Source organism: Filicampus tigris, chromosome 9 (assembly GCF_054856515.1).
Source record: "Filicampus tigris isolate MCC_2025a chromosome 9, RoL_Ftig_1.0, whole genome shotgun sequence".
Lineage (NCBI taxonomy): Eukaryota > Metazoa > Chordata > Actinopteri > Syngnathiformes > Syngnathidae > Filicampus > Filicampus tigris.
In genome coordinates this window covers 20,843,731-20,869,030 of record NC_141225.1, presented here as the reverse complement: position 1 = coordinate 20,869,030, position 25,300 = coordinate 20,843,731, and the positions used below count along the sequence as shown (strand labels likewise).

Genomic DNA, 25,300 nt, shown 5'->3' with positions numbered 1-25,300 from the left:
AATCCACTACAATGTCAGCAGAAAAACATGTACACGTTATGTTCTTTTAGTCTTAAGCACTCTATTCTATCATAGCGTAGCATTACATTTGCACCTTTTGGATAATTCCAATTCAATACTTAGTTTGATTTGATCACTATTTAACTGCCTGTTGTGCTATACTGTTGCAACCAGCATTTAAATGGGGACCATTTCTCCTTTGAAATTACGTTGCTGTCACCTTTTTTAATGGGACCATATTGTGTGTGTGTGTATGCCATGTTTTGGTGCTTTATATTGGCTTCTCTGTCAGAAGGATTATAGTATAAACGACCTTATAAATTTACTAAGAAAAAATCCTTTACAATTTTGTTTTGAAATAGTGCAAGGCCCTTGTAGATCTGCTCATTCTTTATTAGAAGGGAGGCATATGTAATATATTTGTCCCAGCAGATCAGGCATATGGACTTAATAACAAGGGGGAATTCAGGGGCGGAAGATAAATTGCACGTTAATGTCAGTGATTTGAATCGACAGGTCAGGACCTTGCAAGTAGCTATTCTGCTTTGTAAAGCAAATGACTGGTAATATTTTAGACTTACACTTAGACAGACTTTAATGTTATTCAGGTGTGCGCAAGTGCAAGCGAATGAAATTTTACCGCATTTGGCTCAGTGCCACAATGGGAAAAAAATATGGATATATGTATGAACAGTTTATACATAACATGGCTGGATGAATGTTGAATTGGCTCCATAATGTTTATTGTTCTTATTCATACTCAAGTCCTCGTCAGGTTTTTATGAACCTGTTGTAAATTTCTGTTGACAACATTTGGCACAACTGTTTTAAATCAAGCCCTGTGAATATTGAATGAAATCCATGTAGTCTGTGGCTTTGTTTATGTTCTTTGCTTACTGCTTGTATCCCAGAGGAGAAATCCAGCCATTGACTTTTATCATCTGTGATGTACTCAGCTTTCCTGCTGTGAAAGTTTGAGTGGCCCTTGTGAAGATCGATAAGCAACCGCAAAGCTTTTGTTTACACATCTAGTAATGCTGTCTGAATTATTGATCATTAGGTGCGTGCAAACACAGCCGGCTCGTTTAAAAACAATCACCGACCACAACATTAGATACGCCTTCACAAGCTCACACACATCACACTAACATTGGACATCAGATAGAAAACTAACTAACTGACTGACTGACTTAAAGGCGTAGTTATAGTAATTAATCTGATGTTAGCTACGGCTGCTATATTGGAAGCATTATTTACTGTAATGACGGTTACCATAATACAATACAATACAATAACATTTTATTTATACAGCGCATTTCACAACAGCTACAGATGCATGACTCCTTCTTGTGACTGGCACCTTGGATCATGCAGAAACTTAAAAATTGCATTGCTAATCAAATGATATATCGCAATCATTTTTGTTTCTCCAAATTGTTAACACAAGTGGAAAAGGGTTCAAAACTAGAGCCGGTTTACGTCTGCCTTTCAGAAATACTATTTAAAGATGCTAATTTGTCTCAGGTTTGATAAATCAGATTGTGTGAATTTTTCCATTTTAATCTAGCCTACTTCTCCCAGTAACATAAATGAACTGCGTGCGGCTATTTTACCTGTATGGCAGATGCAATCCTGTGTCTGGTTTGTATATTAGCTTACATCTGTTTGCTTACACACACAAGTTAGTTTGTCGGGTGCGCAAACCTTTCAGGCCTACTGTATGTGTCATTGTTCATATCCATGTGTCTTTATGGAGCATACGTTTTGCACTCCAGTGTTCATTGATCACACTCAAGAAGGATTCTAACTTTGGGACCTAGCTCAGAGCTCGTGTGATTGATTGATTGATTGATTGATCGATTGTTTGATTGGTAAGTCCGTCTCATATATTTTGTCCACATTGCAGTGTTCGCAAACGATAAGTGTGCAAAACAGGAGCTCACAGTGGCGTACTGTGCCGCGCGTGTTGGCGTTTGTGTGTGCTGGTTTAGTTGCTCTCCTCCTCCGGTCCGGCGGGGCGGGGTCCACATGGCGCGCCCACTCCCAGTTTACTCACTCCTGTTTCCGACCACCCCCATCGCCGTGAAAGCAGCTTTCCACGCGTTTCAGCTATATTCCTTCATTCATCCGTTTTACTTTTGGAGACCGTGGAATTACTGCGAGCCTAAAGAGGATAGCGGTGCAGCGTGTTACACGTGAGTGGCATTTTCAGAGTACGCAGTTTGCTCAATATGTTGACATTTAGACTTAATTTACTCATCCAAACAGGTTCATGTTGGATATAATGCGCAAAAAGTATTGTAATGGCTGATGGCTGTGCTATATCCATATCAATATTGTCGCATTTAGGATAACAATTTCATCTGAATTTCATAGACTTTTTTTTCAAAGGTTTTTATCTTACTTGGATGTATGTTCTTACTAAAGAAATACGGTTTTTGTTGTTGTTTTAGGCATCATCCAGAATCACTGAATGCAGGTGTGTGGGTGATGGATGTACAGTAGAAGTACTACTTGTACTAATTTGTTCTGTTTCTTGAATGGTGTTTTATTTCTCCTCTGTGCGCTCACAGAAAAATACAAGCACGTAGCAGTTCCGAATGAATATTTCACGAAAAGTTGCAAATTAAAAATACAGTGGCTTACATTATGCATTATAATATGCTGGGCTGTGATTGGCTGCAGCTTTCTGTCCCTCTGTGTGGCAACAGCCTTTCCATCCACCCAGCAACTCCCTATTCCTCATGCTGTGGTGATTCTCTGCCTCCCAGGGTCTTTTCTGCAGCATCCAGCGTGGTAACCACGGAAACGGCAGCCTGACCCTGTGCGTGCTGTAATAGCTACTGCACGCTTGACCTGAATTCCTCATCACATCATATGGAGGCAGACATTACTTGGCCAGTTGACCTGCTTCTGATTGTTGCTGGTCAAGGAGCTTTGTATCGCTGAGAGTCGAAGCATTTATTTGATGCCGGCAGATCTGAGACGATTGGTGGTCCTTGATGTTGTGTTTTTAATCATGTGCGTATGGTCTTGTGAGTTTTTCAGCGCGGCGACGTTTTTATGCCTCAGTAGGCAGATGGAACGGCTGGAACAGTCAGTAGCTTGCATGTTTACATAAAAATTGTTTTCATTTTCAATAGCTAAAGGAAACCTGCGTATTTGTTCCTTGATCATTCAATATTATAATTGAATGTTGCCAAATTCCAGCCATGCTGTTGAATACTCCTCTGAAATTCTTACGTGGCTGGGGATGGTAAGTGTATATGCTTTATTGATTTCTTATGGGACAAATGAGCAGGTTTTGTGGATTTAGAAGATAGAGAAGTGAAGAATCCATGGAGCGATACTTGCGCAGCCCACGACTCAGATGTAAGCTCCCTGAGGTGTCAGCAGCCAGATTGTGTAGGAGTGCCTATTTCGGTCTGTTCTCGAAGGAACGTTGTCCTCACTGGTGTTCACTGTAGCACCACAAAAGTGGCCTCCGTCACCTTGGGTATCCATCACCATGATCGATTCTCTTACATAGCACACCTATAACAAGCCGAGGGACAGCTGTTGTTGATCCGTCTCTAACAGTGTTGTGCATTTTTAATTCGAGTTGCGATTCCATCTCAGCACCAAATATACTTCGACAGCATTCCTGCTTTAGTGTCACATAATCGTGAACACAAATCAGAGAAACTCCTACTTTGAAAAGGCCAACACAGTTCTCTCATCACCTGTGCTGAAGCTTTTGCTGATCTATAAGGCCTATAGGATGATTGTGAATGGGCCATTGACTGAACGTTACAGTATCAAACCAGAACCAGGATGTCCAGACACTAGCGTTGAAGATTAGTGGTGTTTAATGGCCATTGTGGCAATTGTACTGTTGACTCAGCAAACTACTGTTTGTCCTCATTAGATTCGCTGATAAACTGTAGCCTAACCCAACTGACTGGTTGCTAGTTATTGCTGTTGGGCACATTCTGCAATTCAACATCTTCAAGAGAGCTAACATGAATATTTTGCATTGTTGGAGGAAGCCAGAATACTCAGCTCAGGCAGACGACAAACTTCATACAAGGAGGTCCATATTTGAAACTATAATCTCTTGACTATGAGGCTGATCTACTCACCACCAGACCAATGTACTGCTTATTATATAAACATGCAGACAGGAAAAAAATGACCTTCAATGATATTACATCGTCTACGGATTTGAGAGTTTTTTCGGGCCTGCGACTATGTGCACAGTTGACAGGGTGGACAACTTCCTGAATATGCACCATCTGTCCCACAAGCACACATCCATAAAGAAGAAAAAAAAATCAATTTGTTTTTAACGTATAGTTATGTTTTTCAGAGCTGCCCTTGAACGCATCGTGAACAGTCGGCATACGCTTCACATAGACAGCATGTGAGTGGTAGCCGGCAGGGCTGGAAAAATGTACTGCAACGCAGCTTGCAAGAGGCAAGAAAGCCTTGCATGTAGTTTTCCATCAAAGCTAAGTTGTGGCCAAATTATCACAAATGAATACGTAATGTTGATGTCACAGCAATAATTTCCAAAGTGAGAGCCACCATGTATTTGTTTTTAGACACTACGGTGTGGGGCGGTTGTGCTGGCCTACTCCTCAACAATTTCCCCCCCCCCGCCTCCTTCAATCACACACACATACTTTTGAAATGATGGCTACGCCCCTGCCTCCGATCATCCGAGCCTCACGTAAACAATACGATTCTCTGTCTTTCCCCACATCCTTTGCGTCGCCTCCAAATTTAGACTAGAATCTGTTTAGCATGTACCGCCTGTGACCCACATACACGGCACTCACATGGCGAGGTCTCAGACAGTTGTTAGATGTAGAATAAGAAATTACCCGGGTCTTATTTTAGATCTCCTCTGTCTGCTCTTATCTTGAAGATGTGATGGACCAACAAAGTATGCTGCAGTCTGGCTGCCTGGTGTCAGGGGTTCGCACACCTCCCGTAAGGCGCAACAGTAAGCTGGCCAACCTGGGACGCATCTTCAAGCCGTGGAAATGGAGGAAAAAGAAAAATGAGAAGCTGAAGCCCTCAACTGGTGAGTGGAGGTGATCAGTGGTGGTAAATACGTTCAATATTGTGGTGCCATTGGCACGTCAACTGGAAATTTACACTGTCTTTGGTTCCATCAGTGGACTCTTTTCATGAGCGGTTTATTTTGCAGTGGTGGAGAAAAAAGCAGCTGTACGACAGAAGCGAGACGATCCCCTCAAACAGAACCCCGGGAAGATGGAGATAGGTGCAAAAATGAGAGACAAGACACGCACACATCCATGGGGTTATTACGTTTCTTTTTTGTTGTTGTTGTTTTTTAAAATTCATTCTGACACGCAGATTCAGACCTTGCTTGCGGAGGTAACAATGAAGACCAGGACACTCCAAACCACTCAGATGGAGATGACAGAGACGAGGAGCCCATAGCGTCACAGGCCAGCACCACTGAAGAGCCGGGCCACATTCTAGAAGCTTTAACGGGTAAAACAGCAAAGGGACCACTGCTTCATAAAGGCGGAGCAAAATACACGAGGCTCGTAAAACATTAATAACTAACTACGAGTTAAGATCCATTTGCAGTCAACATTTCTAATAATAATATGACTTACTTAGCTCCAGATTCACTTCAAATATAGCATCAGCTAGCCGACAACAACCCCTTTGAGTTGCCTGAATTGTGTTCCCCGTAAATCACCATTGACCATCACCACCAATCACCATTGAGTTCTAATCCTTTTAGTGTGTCCTGCAATATCCGCAACTGGCTGCTTGTCTTCTCTCGGAGTAAAAATGACACTTCAGTGTTTAAATTTCGATTTCACTGGCAGCACTCAATTCTTAAAATCGCAGTCCTGAAACTTTCACCGTTCTCTGTTAGCCGTTTGTAAGTTTGGCAATTTTGAGGATTTTGAATAAATTAAAAAAAAAAAAAGTTAATGGTTTACATATGGCAGCACGATGGGAGTAGTGATTTTTACATCTGCCTCACAGTTGAAAGCTCAAGTTCTGTATCCCAGCTCCGGCCATCCTTTATGGAGTTCGCATAATCTCCTCGTGCTTGCATGTTTTTTCTCGGGGTACCCCTGTTTTCAAAAACATGCATATTAGATTACCGAACACTCTAAGTTGTGGAGCGGTGGGAATGTGTGTGAATGGTTGCTTGCATCTGCGACTCAAATGAGGACAAGCGGTATTGAAAATAGATTGATAGGTGGTTTACATATGTAATTACCAAAACTGTGCTCTAGGTGGAGACAGACACATCTCAAACGGAACTACAGAGTTCATTTTGCCACATTTAGTGCAAAATGTGATGGAGGATTGCAAGAGAGCAACAAATCCCAGTCAGGGTGAAAGTGGAGACCCCTGTGATGAGCATTCCAAGATGGAAGCCTCTGACTGCAAAAAGGAAGTGGTCCATCCTCAGAGACGTGCCAGCACCCCTCCAGGACCCAACTTGCAAGTCAAAGTGCTTACCAGACTGGGCAGTCTAGATGGTGAGTTTACATATTCACACTTTTGGGCACCCCTGCAGGTTCATCTCACATTCACGTCTGATTCTGGCTCATGTATACCTTCCCAGGTGCGCCACCAGTGCGAGTGAAAAAATCTCCAGCCACCTTGCCCAGGAATTTCACGCTTCCCAAAGACTCCCATGGCTCCCTGTTGAGAGGCCGCATGTCCACCCCAACAGGCTCCCCTCACCTTGGCGCACTCCATTCTCAACTACCCCCCAGCTGCATCATCGAGGAACTGCACCGTGCGCTGGCCACCAAACATAGACAGGACAGGTTGGACACCGTGTTGCAGTATATCAGTATATATTACATGAAATTGCACTTACAGTTACACAAGTACAAGTATAAGTAGGCAATACATAAAAATATGAGTAATGAACATTCGTATTGAATTGACAAGCATAGGACAGTGGCAGTTTTATATATACACATTATATATATATATATATATATATATATATATATATATATATATATATATATATATATATTGAGGGACTTACCTGCTACTTATGTACAAAATGACTCAATTTGTTGAGATGATACTTTAATTCATTTGCTTTAGTTTTAGTTGGCATATTTAGTAATAAGGAGAACAAACTTATATACCAGTATCCAAAAATGTATTTAGCATCTTCAGAAAACATCACAAAATGTCATTTGGAAAACAAAAGAGTGTGAGACATTTTGTCATAAGAATAAACAATTAATTGATAATGAAAAGTTTAGATATAAAGTACATATCCTGATTTTGTTTTTGATCTCATGTATGTAACTTATTGATCTAACCTTTCGGCACATATTGTTAATTTAACTCCTCAAAATGAATACTTCTTTAACAGCGTCAGTCTTTAATGCCTTTAAAAAGGCAGAACATTTGATACTACATCAATGATGGAGCCGTGGAGGTGATAAAATGTTCGGAGTATTTTGGTTTGACCTTTGACCTCATTGACCTGTACTACATTGTGCTAGCTATTGTCAAAGATAGTGTCTGCGCTTGACTTGGAAATAATCTTGTCAATTTCTAATATAGATTGCAAATGTAGAACATGTCTTTTTTTATCTGCCCTTTGACATTTACAACATTATCCACTGCTTCGCTCTCAAATGACCACATCACAAATGTAACACAATAAATGTGGATACTTTTGAAATGCCACTTGTTAGTAATCCTTCCCGTTGTTGTCATTTTTCTGCTTGACTTCAGCTTCCAAATGAAAGAGGTGCGTCCATCTCCCAAACGTAGACTAGATGGCCGCCTGTCCCGCACCCCCAGTACAGAGAGGGAACCTGCTGGAGAGCCGGAGACCAAGAAACAGTCTGATGAGAACAAAGAGAACCGGCGTCTGGATGAGTACTTGAGTGACCAGGACAGCTGGAACGAGTCTGTGATCTCTGGTATGTCTCCTCACTACAGACGGGACTTCACTATAATCCAGTCATGTATGTACAAAGCCAGCTAACGCTTGACATGCCGTCATTGGACGGTGAGGCAGCATAATCTGATGTTTACAGTATTTACACCGAGTGCATCCAATGACAGTCTCACTCATGCTAAGTTTCAGTGGCCTGCCAACATCTGTTGTGGTGGCCTAATTTTTAACTCGTGGTGTGGGTCAGTAGTGCATTGGGGCATGCGGTGAACATGTGTGTCATACTCTGGTGTAATTGCCATGTAATATGCATGTCAGTAGCATGGGATGATATTGCAGTCCTTGTTTTCATCTGGTTTACATTTCTAAGATGTTGTGGCAGAGGAATAAACATTTCTCCTCAAAATTAATTTGGTCTAAAAAAAATGTGTGATACATGCTTGAAGAATTAAGAATGTGATGGTCTTTTAAATGCAATGAGAACTGCATAAACATTTCTAAGGTCAGTCAGCTATGAAGTTACAATTGTTGCAATTTTAAAAACAAGTAGTCAGGGAGGGGCCTTACAAACCACCTGAGGCTCTGGAAGAAAAACGGCTGCCTTCCTTGCTGTAGGTTTTCATGCAGAGTGACTCACTGCTTTGACCCATAACGCTGTGGGAGGAAGTAAAACCGGAATCGGCAAGAGAGCAGCACTTAAGCGGTGATGATAAATTAAAAAGCCACACAACTAATTTATGTAAATGAGTTCAGTCCCCTGTAGCATACAGAATGAAAGGAAATGGGCACTGATTTACAGAGCTCATACCTAATTATTAATTTACAGTTGCCCCTTTCTGTATCACGGTTCACTTTTTGTGCATTCGGTATTTGACTCACATAGCAATAAGTGCAAGCCAGGAGGAAAGAGTTTTAAAAAGCAGATAACATCCAAAGTTTGGGACCATCTCACATTGAATAAAAGAAGATAAACTGCAATGTGCTTGTTGCAAGGTACAACTGTCTTTAATTAGACAAACGCACGCCTACGGTAAAGTAAATATTGTGAGCTAATTGAATGAGCTAATTGAATGTAGCCCAACACCGCTAATTAGACCAAATTATAATCCATAATAAATAGCAAAGATAAAGGGAGAATGGAAACAGCCATAACATATCATTGCCATGCTTTCTTCAAAGTATCTCAAGAATTATAGAGCGCTTTCCTCCCTCTTTTCAGCGCCTCACTCATTTCATTACATGAATACAAATGAGCCCCACTGCTTATTCCCACTCACCTCTTTGATGGGGTCTGCTCAAGCCTTTTAAACGGGAAGTCAACCCAAAAATATTTCCTTCAAGAATATGTTCTATGCAAGCCCACTAGTTGAAACAAGGCATTCTGATAAATATTGCGTTTGTGGAATAAGAATTAATCCACTTGTTTGTAGCCATGTCTGACGAATACCAATAACGACAAATCACGGCTGACCTGTTTTCTGAAGCTGAGCCGTGATTGGTCGGAACCTGAGCCCTGAGTAGTTGTGATGTCAATTTCAGTCAACAGAAATGACAAAATTGCCACTCCCTGAGATGGCTAAAAACAGGTGGATTTTGTTGCTTAACTCATATTTCACAAACGCAATATTAATCAGAATGCCGTGTTTCAAGTAGTGGGACTGCTGGGAACATATTCTTGAAAAAATAAATTTGGGTTGATTTCCTTTTTAAAAGCGAGTACGGACTCTGTTGCTAATTTAGTCTCTTTTTCGTAATAGTTATAGTTAACTGTATATAGCTATTCAGACACTTCCAGCAAAAGTGACTAGTGGCAATTTTTGTGATGTCAAAGACTTTTGGAGACTCGGACACTACCCCCCCCTACCCCCACCCCCATGCAGTTAGAGAAGGAGATACTCATCCAAAGCTACCACATTTTTTGCTGGAATAGATACTGAAGGCCTGAAAAAAATACAATATTTTATTTATTTACTTAATATTTATATGTTTTTGATATTAGCTCTGCCATGGGCTGGTGATCAGTCCAGGGTGTACCCCACCAATGGCTGTTTTGGCGTGTAGTAGAGGCGATAGGAGCAAGTGAAGGAGCTTCAATGTTTTAAGAAGGGAATAGAGCGCCCTCTGTTGCCTACAGCCATTATTCTTGATGTGTGGTTAGTCGGCTATTGGAAAGAAATGTGTTCCAAGGGTGACTAGTACCGTCATTCGGGGAATAGTTCAGAATGTTGTGATGAAAACATTTTGTTGATAACTTGTTGTTTACCTCTGTGTGTGGCCAGGGACCCTCCCACGCAGGATGAGGAAGGAGCTTTTGGCTGTGAAGCTCCGAAATCGACCAAGCAAGCAGGAACTGGAGGACCGCAACATCTTCCCTGTCCGCAGTGACCAGGAGCGCCAAGCCATCCGTCAACAGATAGAGATGAAGTTGGCCAAGTGAGTGGCTTTGTGTGGCCCCGCATCTGCTTGTCATCAGTGCCCACCCGTCAAAGCTGCCCCCATGTGTGTCATCACTGGCTTCCGTATCACCTATCTATCTGTCTATCTGTCTATCTATCTATCTATCTATCTATCTATCTATCTATCTATCTATCTATCTATCTATCTATCTATCTATCTACAAAAGCCCTTTTCTTTCTCAGAATCCTGAGTACATGATATTTTTGGTCAAATCAGTGGCCTTATCTGAATCCTAAAGAGTATGCTTTTTTTTTTTTTTTTTTTTTTTTACTGACGTCAGCAAGACCCACATACAAGCAGAAACTCCAGGTGGTTACAGTAAAGGCCTGTCAAAGCATCTCCAGGGAAGAAACTCAGAATTTGGTACTATCCATTGTCTCAATACAGTAAATGGTGTCAATTGCAAGATTTTTATGAAAACCTTGAAGTAAAGCTAAAAAACCTTGAATTAAAACTAGTTAATTATTTTATTTCACATTAATTGTGGTGGTGTATAAAGGCAAAAATCCCCAAACAGTCATTGCCCAAATACTTCTGGACCTGATGACATATGGTTCTGGCTTTCTTTGTTTGACTGAAAGTGACATGATTTGTTTAAATTCTATCAGTAGAGGTTAATTGCATAATAAGATATTGGCGATTAGTTTAGTTCTAATTCACAACAAAGGTTCATATTGTTGCACTTGTGTCGTATCCTTTTTTGGGGTCAAAGGTTGTGGTACAAGAGGATTTTCCGAAATCCAGGAATGCAACCTAATCGTAAATTTTGAGTTACATAAATGGCAGTATGCTGTTGCTCTGGAGGCTTTAATAGGATTTGTAGTCAAATCAGGTTAGTTTGTTAGTGAGAAGTACACTGTGTGCTTGGAGGGTTATGCAATGCTCTGGGATCGGGATAGTGCACCCAACATATCAGCGGTAAAACATGATTCCCCCGACTAATATTTGATCATAAAAGTGATAGCTGACTTTCCTTCGGTTCTCATATAATTTGACTTTTTACTTGCTTTTCATACCTTTTTCTTAATCAGGATGTTGAAATCAAAAGCCAAGCCCCAAAGCAAAATGTTCAGTCTTTTCTCTCAAGAGCGCATTCGTTTACGTTTGACCTGCTTTCTGCTGCTGATTTAGGTTGAAACAGCCGCAAGTCAACCGCAAGGCACATAGAGGCACACTCACATTTACACCTAGCTTCACTGAGTGGGAGTCAATCCCAGAAAATCAGCAGTGTGAATCTTCACACTATTTGTGATTTTCCCTTGTCTGTGGGCAAATACAGCCATGGGTAGTGGTTCTCAAAGCCAACTTTTAAGCAGGTGTCATATGGGCTTCATCCCCGCTCAATCTCTGTGTCATGTGAAGGATAAGCAGTATAGAACAGAAATATTTAAATAAAAAAAAACACCACTTGGTGCTCATGTGTTGCCGTGTTAAAAGTTGACCTATTTTTCTCTCGACCTTTTGATGCAACGGTTGTATTGGCTCTTTTTGGATTGTGCTGGCGTACTGAATGTTGTGGCTGGTAAGTGTCGATGCTGACATAGCCGCAGCTTACGTAATGAAAACACTGAACAGAGCTGTGCTGTGTTAAAAAAAAACTGAAGACACATTTTTACAATTAAAGCTCGGTACGGGTGATTAATGTAAAACCAGGAAACGGATTAGTATTTCGAGGAAAATCCTGATTTTTAACAAGTAGTCAATAATTATGTCATGTCATCTTCCAAACCGCTTATCCTATATAGGGTCGCGGGGAGTTGCTGGAGCCTATCCCAGCCGTCAATGGGCGAAGGCAGACTACACCCCGAACTGGTCGCCAGCCAGTCGCAGGGCACACATAGACACTGTCACTGAGCGGGAATCGATCCCACGCTGCCCGCACACAACTCAGGCGTGTGTACCACTACACTATCAGCGGACCTTAGTCAATAATTAGGCTAATAATAATAATTATACATTTTTTACCCAGTCCCTGTGTAAATGAGTTGGGGAAGAAAAGTACAACCTCCTATAGTCACAATGAAATTGGGAAAACTGACCAACCGCAGTCATAAAATCATGAGTGCAAACACTAAAGTAAAGCAGGGAAATATACTGAATCCTCACAAGCACACAAAAATAACTTGGAAAATGATTGACATTCCTAACAAACAGTCTATGTGAACTTCTACAGGCCTGGCATCACACATCTCCATGTGCTCACCTAAGGCATTTCACAGCTCTGTGTCCATCTGGATGGCTCGAATAACTGCCGGTGCCTCTGATTCGCGTGACGTTATAATTCCATGTGGTCCCTACCCACGCATATGTGAACAGCACACAATCTAGTAATAGGCATTATGCATCATATACTTATGTTGGGTATTTGCCACGAAAGCAATTTGGTAGCAGTGAAAGCACGCTAGGCAGAGAAAAAGAACAGACACATTTCCATTCGCTACAGACTAGTTATGTAAATAACTCTTGCATAAAGACAGGAAGTGATCAATTACGCGTCCTAAGGGGGAATCGTGACAGTGGGGTGCTGGGTTATGTGTCATTTGTATAACGATGACAGAGGTCAGAGCGGCGAACTGTAATGAACCTCTTCGATGCAGCCCATACATATTTTTTACAAGAATATGTTACATTCATGTACGTTTGAACTGAACTCATACGGAGTGAAATCAAACAGTGCCTTGTGTTGTCTACCATCACATTTGATAAAAAAAAAAACTATATCAGCATAAGACTATGAGCTATATTATCTTGTGCAGTTGTGCCATCTTGCGAAGTAAAATAGATCCTATGAAGGCGTTAACGTGGAAGTCAACCCCCAAATTTTCTTTACAATGATATGTTGTGCACATCCCCGCACGGCATTCTGATTTATGGAATATGAGTTCAAGCGGAAGTCAACCCAAACATATTTTTTTCAAGAGTATGCTCTGTGCAAACCCACTAGTTGAAACAAGGCATTCTGACAAATATTGCGTTTGTGGAATAAGAGTTAATCCACCCGTTTTTAGCCATCTCAGGGGGCGGCCATTTTGTCACTTCTAGTCGACTGAAAATGACATCACAGTTGCTCAGGGCTCAGGTAACGACCAATCACGGTTCACCTATTCTCTGATGCTGAGCCGTGATTGGTCATTATCTGAGCCCTGAGCATCTGTGATGCCATTTTCAGTTGACAGAAGTGACAAAATGGCCGCCCCTAAGATAGCTAAAAAGGGGTGGATTTTGCTGCTTAACTCATATTCCACAAACACAATATTAATCAGAATGCCATGCTTGAAAAATATATGTTTGGGTTGATTTCCTATTTTAGAAGCAAAATTTAAGAAGCAAAATTGGTTGTTACCTGAGGCCTGAGCAACTGTGATATCATTTCCAGTCAACATCAAGTGACAAATTGGACGCCCCCCTGAGATGGCTAAAAATGGGTAGATTTTCCTGTTTAATTCGTATTCCACAAACACAATATTAATCAGAATATCAAGTTTAGACTAGTAGGGCTGCATGGAACATATTGTAAAGAAAAACCTTTGCGTTGACTTCCCCTTTAAGAATGTTCTAATGAAGTCATTGGATTGTGCGAGTTCAGTGCAACAAAAACAGTGAGTGGCCAAGCGCAGTGGACGCACAGTTCTAATTTAAGGACGCAGCGTGGAACGCCTGATGTTACATAACACCGGTGATAACATGAACATAACACCTGAATGTTAATTTACAAAGCAGACTCCAGATTGCACTGATGACGGTGTGAAAACTCGCACTGGTTGGGAATGTTATGAGGCAGAAGGTGTCCTACCCACAATACTTTGCTGGGTGAAGATCACCCAGCAATCGGGTCCCGTTGAATGTCGTGCCAGCAGCTTGGTGCCGAGTGACTGACATGCACGACTGACCGCTCCGCAAGCCATCCACACCAACTGAGACAGAATGGAGGACAGCTGAGGCATGCTATTGTCTGGGCTGGCTGCGCCATCTGCTAGCCTCTCTGTCCTGCTGGCCGTGTACTCAGCGCACGAGCGTAAAGAACAAAAAAATAAAGCACCTCTCGATGCAACTTATCTACTGATGACAGAACCGCTGTGTTGCATTGAGCTCGGCACTTTGCAGCAGAAAGCAGAGCAGTGGGCTGACTCGCGACAGCGGAAGGGAACCCTCTGTTTCTAAATTTAGCCGAATGCTGCAGAGGCACTAGCCATAATCGATGGCCTAACCTACGTCACAGCGCAGCTCTCCCTCACCTCTCGGCCTGTTCCCTGCTGATGAGATTGCAACCTCTCAGTCCGTTTCCCCTCTGATTGACCTCTCACTGTTCCCTTAAGGGGCTCTTGCAGGGATCTGATGACGTTTAAGTGTCATGATAAATGGCTCCATTCTCATCCTATGTTACAAAATTCATAGACTTGCTATAAATAGGCCAGCCTGGTAAGACTGAGAAATTGTGGTGTGGTAATGACATGAAATGATTAATATTCGCTTCAAGTCAAAGTCTCAAGCCATCAGTATTTATCAATGGGAATGTCTTGCTGCTGTTCATAGGTACAGTTCCTTTAGTAACTATCTTGCAAACATTTTGGGAACAAAATGTTTGAATAATACATGACTCATTGGACGGTGCTTCACAGTGCAGATGGACGATGACCTGAAGCAAACTGTGAAAGTAAAAAAAAAAAAAAAATTCAAGGTAAAGAAGTGGAATGTTATGAAATAGCAGAGTCAATCAGATGACCTGAATCCAATTGAGCGTGCATTTCACTTGCTGAGGACAAAAGGCAACGCCCCAATAACAAGCAGAAACTGAAGACAGTTGCAGTCGAGGCCTAGCAGAGCATCACCAAAGATGAAGATTTGCAACCAAGTACTAGACTGCTAATCTGTAATCTAGTCTTGTAATTATAATGACTTTACAATGAAGTCATTTGAATCAGTTCACAGAGTTTTGGAGGGGCCAATGATTGAATACATTTATGACTCCGAGACAGTTTAGCTCCCTTTGAGGAAGGCGGCAAGCAACTAATGACAGCTGCCGTCCGTGAATAAACCGATACGTTGGCCACACAACAGCTGAGTGCACCATGGCTATATTAGTTAGGCCCAGTGGGGGATTTGGAATTGCTTTGATTCTTGTTAACCAACCAACAGTGCAACCTTACAACTTCTAGCAATGTCTGTAGCGTGCTTAGGTGTTGAAAAGACGTGTCTGAGTCAAGGCAGAGCAAAAACTACATATTGGTTTTGGGCATGGTTGTAGATCGAGATTATTGGGTTAGGTTTAGAATTAGGGTTAGACTGGGTTAAACTAAACTGGTTGTCAAACACAAGTCAAGCTAACTATTAGCCCAGCAGTGAGATGTGGGCTGGCTCATTTGCTTACAATATTTTATCATATTTTTATGGAAGGTTTGACAAAAGCATGTCACAGACATTTTTTAAGTGCATATAATGCCTCCTTTTACTACAGTATATTACAGTGTGCAGTCACTGAAGGGTCAAAGGTTTTTTTTTTTTTTTTGTAATTAAATGAAGACGCTGCCATGATTGAGATTGTCTCAATTTGTAGCCTTGCTTCTCGCAGAGTCACATTTGGTCATCTCTCTAGTGACAAGTTTGTAGGTGGCAGATAGTGAAATACAGTTGGAGAGGCGTAATGACACGTCCTGGACATACTATGTACTGCTTTGAGGAAAAAAAAAAAAGAACTCCAAATTACATGTTGTCACCACAGTAGACCAACCCTTCCTCACATGCTGCAATTAATGTTACACAATGTTTTTTTTATGGCTTCCACTTCAAGTACCATCTAATTGAAATGTCAAAAGTCTGAAAGCGTCTGCACCCACTCAGTGTGATTTTCCTCTTCTTCCAGTGACAAATTAGAGTTGGCCCACGGGCATGATTGGTGATATGTTTGGCTAATGTGACACTTATGCTGCCTTTGCAAGCCGTACATAAAATGATGGGTGGCTAGTCAAATGTTGTCGATTAAATGGCTTCACAGTTCACTGTGAGCAACTATACAAAGTGAACCAGACGTTTTTTGTTGTTGTAGGTCTATTCTGCTAGCTGATGGGTGCACATAGTTGAGGTTGCAGTTTTACAGTTACTGGTTGAGTTTGTGTGAATTTTGAAGCAAGTGTTCCCGTAGAAAATAATGAACATTGAAGGAATCCAATGGATGGTGGACTCTAAAAACAGTTGGGTTAACTTAAAACTAACACAAATTTGGGTCAAAAATGGACTGATCCACTACTTGGGTCAATTTGGTCCAACTTACCAAAAAATTGGTAGTTTTGGACAGAACGACCCAACAATTGGGCTGTTTTGTACAAAACAATGCAAGAAGGTGGGTCAAATTGACCCAATTAGTGGATGGGCCCATTTTGACCCAAAATTGTGTTATTTTTAACCCAACTGTTTTTGCAGTGTGGGTGGTGGTTAACACATCTGTCTCGCATTTTCTGAGATTTGAGTTCCAATTTTGGCTCCTGCCTTCCTGTGCAGGCTTTGCATGTTGTCCTTGTGCTTGCCAGGGTTTTCGACCAGTACTTCCCACATGTTCCAAGAACATGATTGGTAGGTTAATTGAAGACTCCAAATTGTAGGTTTGCAAATGGTACTCCCAAGGGACATTCGATTTGTGACAAATTGATGCGCTTTACTCGCGCACAACTCCTCCTCCTGCACAAAATGACCACGTGACACTGCTGTGCTGTAACCTGAGCATGTGTTCAAAGCTAACATGGTTATTTGAAGTCACCTCCTGCACACTTTGCTCCCTGTGGGATACCAGAGAACCCACTGGGGTTTCCCCACTGGATCTGTGGTGGTGTGGTAAAGGGCAAAACATCCAAGCCTGGATTAAAAATCGATTTATATATTTCATGTGTCGGTCTTTGAACGTCTCCTATTCATGTAGCACAGGAGACCTTTGGGAACTCTAGGAACATTTTAGTCCGAGTTTATCAGTGTGTGATGATGAAACAGAAGAACACACTCTTACACTGCAGCAAATCTGTGAGCCAATAATGGAAGACTTCCAGGTCAACAGTCCTGGCATGGAAGTTACATAAACAGTTCAGTTTTAGTCGGCTATGACGAACGAGGTTTCCTTAATTTTTCCTGGCATCTCAACCCAAACTACCCACCATGCCCTGCATCTCCAAGTCTGGTCTGCAATCATGCAGACTCAGCTGCATCCAAGGGTCCCCCTGCCCCCGGTCCTCGGGCCGTGCCAGTGAGGAGGAAAGAGCGAGGCATTAGGACACACCTCAGTGGCCAGCGGCAGCCTGAATCATCGTGCTTTCCTCCGCTCGCAACGGCCTGACATTCGCATCAGCCTTTGCTGCGGGACGCAGCTCATTCCTTTGACATGCTGGTGAGTTCATTTAACAAACAGGGAGCTTTTCCCTCTGACCGAGCAGAGTGGGTGAGTGCTTGTGAAGCACACATCGCTGCAGGAGATTGTGACGAAAGTCCCGTTAGGCTTATTTGAATCAACAGAAGCAGTCTGGCTCTGTCTTGTTGTGTTTGGGGATGGTTTTTTTTTTGTTCCTGCTGTATATTCACATCGAGTATTATAAAACATACACATTTTCTGAGGGGGATTAGTGATTTGGCTGATCTGCTTAAATTCACTCATAAGAGGTAAATGCTAAATGAGCCGGATGTGTTCCCTGACATGGTGACATTTAGCTTTGCCTGCCTTCCTCTTTCAATATGTTGTGTCTGCTGAAATGTTCAGGAAGCCCACAGCTAATCCCGCAAAAGCCTATTTTAGATATCTGTTCAAGGTGCTATGGCCCCCTTGTCGGCACTGTGGAGAAAATGGCTCGTCAGTTGAAGTCACAATTGTGAATGTTTGAAGACAATAACGAATGAATGCTGAAGGCTTGACCTTCGAATATTTTACTCTACTCATAATGGTGCATCTTTTTCACAATGTATCTCAAAACACAAAAACATTTTGCATTGTTGTGCAGCTAAAATGAAGACAAATATTGTTTGATTTATAACTATTTCCATATAGTTTGACACAATCATTACCAGTGTCAGTTGTAAATAGACTGGTGATGGTACTGGAACAAAAACAAAGATGCTAGGTCTCATCAGGGGAGCCGCCAGGGATATCACCTCTTCCGCTTATTGAAATTACAATCTTCTAGCGCCCCGTTTTCGTCATGAGCCCTTAGGATTGTCATCTCGCCCACGGCCCAATCCCCCTTTATGGCGCCCTGGGGTCTAATAATTATGTGAAATCGAGAGAAATGCGTACGTCTTCCGGTTTAAAAGATTTTACTTCACTTAAAATGCACATGCAAAGTTACGATCAGTTGTATTCTTGTTAGGCTTGGAGATGAGACCCTGAGGACATCGTGGACTGTGAGGCGTATTGAACATACTTTGCTGTAAATCAGAAATATTTTCCACCCAGTTTAATAAAGGGAAGACTGTCTTTCTGAGGAATCACGGCAAAGTTGTGGTTAGCATTCCATAATCAAGATGTTCTGGGTTTGAATCTTGGCTCTGGCCTGTCTGTGTGGAGTTAGCATGTCCTCCCTCAATCTGAAAACATTATTATATAAAAAAAATATATTCTTCCTCCATTTTCCCACCAAAAAAAGCTTCTATTTTGGTCAAACCAGAGTACGCCAAAATAAAATCTGATTTCTTTTGATTTTATTTGAGTACATTATTAATCTTGCAATGCAAATTATTTTCTTCTTTATATGTACATTGGTTACTGTACTTATTCTACTGTCATTGGATGACAGTGGAGTTCACAAATTAAATTTGTTCCAAATCTCGGACCAATTTTTCACCATTAATTTTAATTTTTGTCTGAACATTTTTTTGTAAACGTATTTGTGAACAGGGGAATTCGTTTCACCGAAATCGCAATTGATCAAGTGGTGATTTGTTTTCCATGTAACAATAGTTTAATCTCGCACATTGTGTGCAATGCTAAAGTTCAGGTGATGTGGAATGCTGACACATGATTCATGATAGATTGGGCTTTGTTGAAAGGTCATGTTAACAGCGTGACCTGGTATTAGCGTTGTGTTTTCTTGACATGATCTCTGACACACTGGCACATATATTACACGGTGCTTGTTGGAATGCGATTTTTAACCACTTGTTCGCATGAAAAGAAAATGTCCATAAAGTGGAAAACAAGAATGTCCACCCCCACTCCCTTATGGTGAGCCGGCATGGCATCTATTGATTTGTTATATGATGTACTGCGACACATGCCCAAAAGATGTGCATGCGTGTGCCCCACCCCTTCCCATTGTGCTACAAAGGAGGCGGCGCGCGCTGCGCTCACGCACTCCGCTCAGAACGCATCAGCATCCTCCGCACATCCACTGGAAAACAACTTCTCCTTTGCTTAACTTTCCTCTTCATGGGATGTTAGCCGAAACTTTTTTTTGTAAGGGAGTAAATTGGACGCGTACTCCAAAAGGCTTTTTCCGAGTGTGTTCCGATGTGGATTCTTAAACGCCTCAGGAGCCAAGTGAAGTGTAGTTCGGAAGACGCGTGGATGTGCGGCTTTTTGAGCTGTGCACACAGGAGACACGCGCACCCCAAGTGCTGGTGGAACTGAGAGCCCAAGCACCAAAATGGTCCAGAACGTGATTCTGGTGTTTTTTCGCAGGAGACTGAGCCAGCGGCCAGCGGTGGAGGAGCTGGAGAGTCGCAACATTTTGAAGCGTAAGTTTCCGAAACATTTTTTTTTCGAGAAAAAAGATTCTCTACAATGTAGTGGAAACGAATTGACTTATTTTCAAAGTGACCAACTCCGTGATAATTATATGGTACCACTTGCATCTGTGAAAAATAAATAAATAAAATAAAACAATTAAAAAAAAAAGGTTGATGGTCTTAAATACAAAAATCCTGAATGAGTGTTTTATTTTCAGTAGGGTCTCAACACAAGTGAGGAAAAAAACAACAACGGATATGCTAGAAATAGAAAACTTTATTTTCAGATTCAATAAATTCCATGGCATAATGTACATATTGTAAATAGTAATATATGAGCCATGGATTGCAAATGAGCCACACAAACAATTCTGACAAAATAATTTAAAAATTCACATATAAGTAAAACAATCCAACCACAAGTAGGCTATTTATGCTGTGCTCTGTAGAGTATCATATACAGACACACATAGGTGCTCGCACACACACTGAATATTGAAAAAAATGTGTTGAATGTTTAATTTATTCAACTTAATTTCATCAAGTGTTTGCACAAAATAATAATAATATCATATATGATTAATAATAATCTGGATCCAGATGTATTTTAGTAGTAGTACTACTTCAAAAATGTATTTGGATCCAAATGCTTTTATGTCATGCATGCGACCACTTGATGTAATAAAATCGAGTAAATTCAGCACACCGTTTTTTTCGGTGTACATATACACACATCTATGGATATATTATATACGTAGTTAGTCATTTGTAAATGATCAACTATTCTAGTAAACCGATAATATTATGTACATTTCATGGTGAGATAGCAATGCTAACACTACAATTGTTACATCAACCCATGTTGAAATTGCTGCACACATATGTGCAGGAAATTACATATATTTACACCTAGGACAAACTCATTTTAAAATCATTTAGATAAAAAAAAAAAATACTGTAAGTGATTCAAATGTCCGTTTGCCTCGACTGCTTAACCAAGTTTGATTATAGGATAGAAACTTATGGCAACACATTCATGCGAAGAATGAAATCGTAAGATAGTTGTCCTTAGCTGTGTCTTATAGCTCAGACTGGCCACCTGTGTGCTCTTGAGCAGCTGCTTGTGCCATCCAAACCTTGTATCCTTCTACCACCAGATCACGGCACTGAACCTACTGGGAAGTCTCCAATACGTTGAAATGCAGAATTTGGCGCGTTATTTGGCAGCAAGAGAGAAAATGTTGTGAAAATAAATGCTTGTCTTTCTTTTTCCCTCTGGCGCAAACTGTCTCACAATTAATGTTGTAGTCTATTCAACAACCACTTCCACAATTACAAAGCTGACACTCAAACTTCTTAATATCACTTGGGCAAAATCTGTCATCGTAATATTAGTTTGTCTTTCTCATCAACAGAAAGAAATGACCAGACTGAACAGGAGGAGAGGCGAGAAATCAAGCAACGGCTGAATCGAAAGGTTCTCCAACAGCAATCGTCTCATACTGTATAGGGCTGCCTCAAAGGCATTGAGACCAACCATAAAGATGAAAAGCAAATATTAGCGGCACCGCTGACTCTGATTTGTTTTTGTACAGCTCAATCAGCGACCGACAGTGGATGAGCTGCGCGACAGGAAGATTCTCATTCGTTTCAGTGACTATGTGGAAGTGGCCAAAGCTCAGGACTACGACAGGCGGGCAGACAAGCCCTGGACCAGACTGTCAGCTGCTGACAAGGTAGCTAGCAAATGCTCTGGCATATTTCCAAAGATGAACTTGAATTTAATGTCAAACCTATAAGTAGATCATATCGATCATAGGAACTACTGTATACAGTATTTGTCAATGCTGAAAAAAGACCCTGCATAAGGAGGAGCAGAACCATGTGATTTCCCCCTAGACAGTCAGCAACAAAAGCAAATAATAATACAATGAAACAAAATTGTAATGAAATAGAATGATCCTAGTGTAAAAATAGATACTTAAAAAAAAATTAGCCTTGACATGAATGGTCTAGGGTTGAAATGTGCATACCACTTTAGGCGAGGCATGGCAAGTTTATTTGTATGGCACATTTCATGTACGTACGCAACAGCTCAAAGTGCTTTACATAAAACATCAAAAGCATTACAGAAAGGGAAATAAAACATTAAGAATTACAAAACTCAAAATCATGAAGAATAATTGGATGAAAATGATTAAAAGCAAGATAGATAAAAAATGAAATAAAAAATACCGTACTTTACAAAAAAAGTACCCTTATCAAGGGTTTAAAAATGACATTTTATTTTCCTTTATTCATTTTTCTAATTATTACAATTTAAAAAATCCAATGTATTTAGTAAATGCTGAGAAGGGTGAGTCTGACCCTGTCAAGGAGCGAGGCTACATCTTGCGCTACACTGCTTTTCCCCTTTCTACTAATCAGTGGTTGCTCATTAATTCTTTCTAACATGTCACGTGTAACCTTTTTAAAAGAAAAGATAACAGAATAGATAGTTGAGAGTCAACAACTGCGCCGCCTTCATCCTGTCTGTTGCCCAAAGTCAGCGGCGATAAACTCCAATCTCACCGGTGACCCAAATAAAGACAAGTGGGACACTTCAAATGGATGAATGGACTTATTGTTGTCAACTGTCAAATATCACTTTAACGTCATTCTTAACATATTTTTTAAACAATTTGCAAAAGCCAATAAGCGTTATTGTTACGATTGCATATAATGTGTGAAAACAACATATCCTGTCAGGAAGCATGCGTGAAGAAACTATCGCTGAATGTTGCTTTTGTTGTCCAGGCGGCCATCCGGAAAGAACTGAATGAGTTCAAAAGTACGGAGATGGAGGTTCATTCTTCGAGCAAACACCTGACAAGGTTTGTGTGTCAGTGCTCTTGCGCTTTATCTTGCGACACTGTGTATATCCGAGGTGTTCCATATCAGTGAGTGCACACCTTTGCGCAGTATGACCACATTTAGCTTAGCTCCTACTGGGTTTTTTTTTTTGCACTCTCTGTCCAATGCAATGAAGAGGTCACATAGTGAGTTCACGTTTTGCTTGTTCAAGACAGAATCTCTAGTGCTTAATAGCCCCCGGATTATTTGGGGCTGTACTTACGCGAGACTCCTTTCTTGAGCAAAGGTAGTGGCTGCTTTATGAGTCGGAAAATATATTAACCAACACTCATCCTCCTTCTTTTCCTCTGCAGGTTTCACCGGCCTTAGCAAGGTTTCTTCTGTGAAGAGTTGCTGATATTTGGTTCAGTCAGTGAAGACCTTGCACAGAGTCTTCCAGTGTACCGGCCCACAGTCAGTGGGTGTCCTGATATTTGGGTCCAGCAAACCTTAGAGGCTATGTCTCTAGAAATGGAGCCGCGAGTAGACGAGACGACACGAAGCAAAGATCTACTCACAGGAGCATCTCACGGACCTTCATGTGACCTTGTCAGGGGAACAGGAAGACTCACAGTCTCAGAGACTTTTTTTTTTTTTATTGGTAAACTGACTCTTTTAAAATACTTATTTGCAATGCCATGGCGGTGGGGGAAAGGTGCATGTGGCCCAGTGGCCCTATTCTACTGTTGTTTGAGACGTCACCTCCCCGTCCTGTGTCTGACTCTCACTGGTTCAGTTGATGACAAGTTTCATATCGACAGCATTAATGTTCTTAATCAAAAACCTTGTCTGTGTACAAGACAACCTCCCTTTGTAAGCACTATTTATTGTCTGCACAATACAGGTTTTCAATTTGTAAGAAACGTTTGTGTGTTCATTAGAATTGTATCATGTTTTTAAAAAAAAAAAAAAAATCATTATTGAATGATAAATGCCAGGGGTGCACATAAGTGGTGCGCCGGTGCATATGCGTGCAGAAAATTTGTAATGGGATCCGAAGTCAAACACGTCAGTGCAAAGGTATAGCAGAAAATAGTCTCCGTTATTTGTCTGATCAATTTTAAAATCATAATGAATGTGATTAATGTGATACCTTCAAATCTCACGTAAGAGTAGTAGTCAAAATTTGTACTATTTGTACTGATATGAATGAAAATATTTAAGGTTCATCCAGTGAGGACGGTGGGTTGGGGAAAACTTAAGCACCAAGCAACAACCTCGGCTGCTAGTTTGAGAACCACACAGAAATTGCTATGTGCACCCCTGATCATAGCATCAAAATGTGTTATTACAATAAGTGTGAATCGAAAATGTCTTTAAAGAGCAGTTCTGAATTATAAACTAATTTCAGTCTCCACAATGAAAAAAAAAAATCCTTGGCTTGTACTAAGATATCCACGCTGACAAAGACATATATATAGTTAGTAAATGGAGTTTAAAAAAAACAACAACTACTCACATCAGATGCAGTAAAACCTTGTACGGCAACATCTCAGTTAGGTACTTTCAATTGGCTGTGCAGTTTTTCCTTCATTTTTGACATCAGCAAACGTCTTGTGTGAATCACAGTGTTCTCTTGGCAACACAAAGGGTACAGATGGCAGCTCGGGTTACATTTCTATTGTACACGCACACTAACAGCTCGCAATACGGAGTTATGGATCAAGCGTCAGCTGTGGCGGATCGTGCAGGTGTCTTGTACCCGCCATCGCCAGAAACCTGTGGAGGGGTATGACACAAAGGGATGCTCCTGTGAGTGGAAAGGGGGATATCCTGAATCACAGGTGTCTCCCTGCATGGATGCTGGCCATTGGTGATTCATAACATATGCTCAGCGGTTTTATCCAACTGTCACTGTACATCCACCCTTAGCTAACTCCTTCTCATAGTCTGCAACACCTAAACACCTAACTTAGGATAATTAAATTCTCTACATTGCCCATATATGATCAGTGTGATACCAGGATTGCCCCGCAATCCTGTGATATCACTTAACTCATTCACTGCCAAAAACGTTTTTATATGGCTTTTCACAGTCCAGCCATTCAATCCCTGGAATTCGTTTATATATTTTTATATTTTTTTCCAAACGTTAGGGTAAAAGAGGGTCTGAAATGTCTGGCAGTTAGTACTTTTCATGTAAACGCTCAAGATAAAAAAAAACGAAAAAACATTCACAGTCATTTATGTATTGACAAGAATAAAAGAAATACTGAACCCATGTCAACAAACCTCAATACACGTTATGTAATTTGTATATGTACATGTATTATTATAGAAAGACAGAACCCTCAAAGCTACCAGTTAAAGACTTTAGTCTGACAGAGTCCTCTGTAC

At 41.0% G+C, this 25,300-nt stretch overlaps 1 protein-coding gene and 1 long non-coding RNA gene across 4 annotated transcripts in view; one reads left to right on the top strand and one right to left on the bottom strand.

Moving 5' to 3' along the window:
• phactr3b (phosphatase and actin regulator 3b) overlaps positions 1–23,826 on the top strand; it is a 28,619-nt gene extending 4,793 nt beyond the window's left edge. Inside the window, exons 1-13 of one of the 3 annotated variants that reach the window (XM_086040190.1) lie at positions 2,007–2,195; positions 4,910–5,068; positions 5,195–5,269; positions 5,365–5,505; positions 6,273–6,521; positions 6,608–6,815; positions 7,753–7,943; positions 10,198–10,351; positions 20,025–20,080; positions 21,487–21,548; positions 21,667–21,807; positions 22,868–22,944; positions 23,278–23,826. In XM_086040190.1, the coding sequence (XP_085896316.1) occupies positions 4,915–5,068; positions 5,195–5,269; positions 5,365–5,505; positions 6,273–6,521; positions 6,608–6,815; positions 7,753–7,943; positions 10,198–10,351; positions 20,025–20,080; positions 21,487–21,548; positions 21,667–21,807; positions 22,868–22,944; positions 23,278–23,293 (1,524 nt within the window). In that variant the 5' untranslated portion in view covers positions 2,007–2,195; positions 4,910–4,914 and the 3' untranslated portion in view covers positions 23,294–23,826. Of the gene's footprint in view, positions 1–2,006; positions 2,196–2,793; positions 4,403–4,909; positions 5,069–5,194; positions 5,270–5,364; positions 5,506–6,272; positions 6,522–6,607; positions 6,816–7,752; positions 7,944–10,197; positions 10,352–20,024; positions 20,081–21,486; positions 21,549–21,666; positions 21,808–22,867; positions 22,945–23,277 lie in introns of those variants that run through there. The other 2 variants (XM_086040191.1, XM_086040189.1) reach the window with 2 other exon arrangements.
• On the bottom strand, positions 7,043–9,338 carry LOC147142503 (uncharacterized). The gene is made up of 3 exons (XR_015088093.1): positions 9,196–9,338; positions 8,493–8,572; positions 7,043–7,838 (listed from the first exon to the last, which is right to left on the bottom strand). It is a non-coding gene; the product is annotated as an uncharacterized LOC147142503 (long non-coding RNA).
• Positions 23,827–25,300: the final 1,474 nt, after the last annotated feature.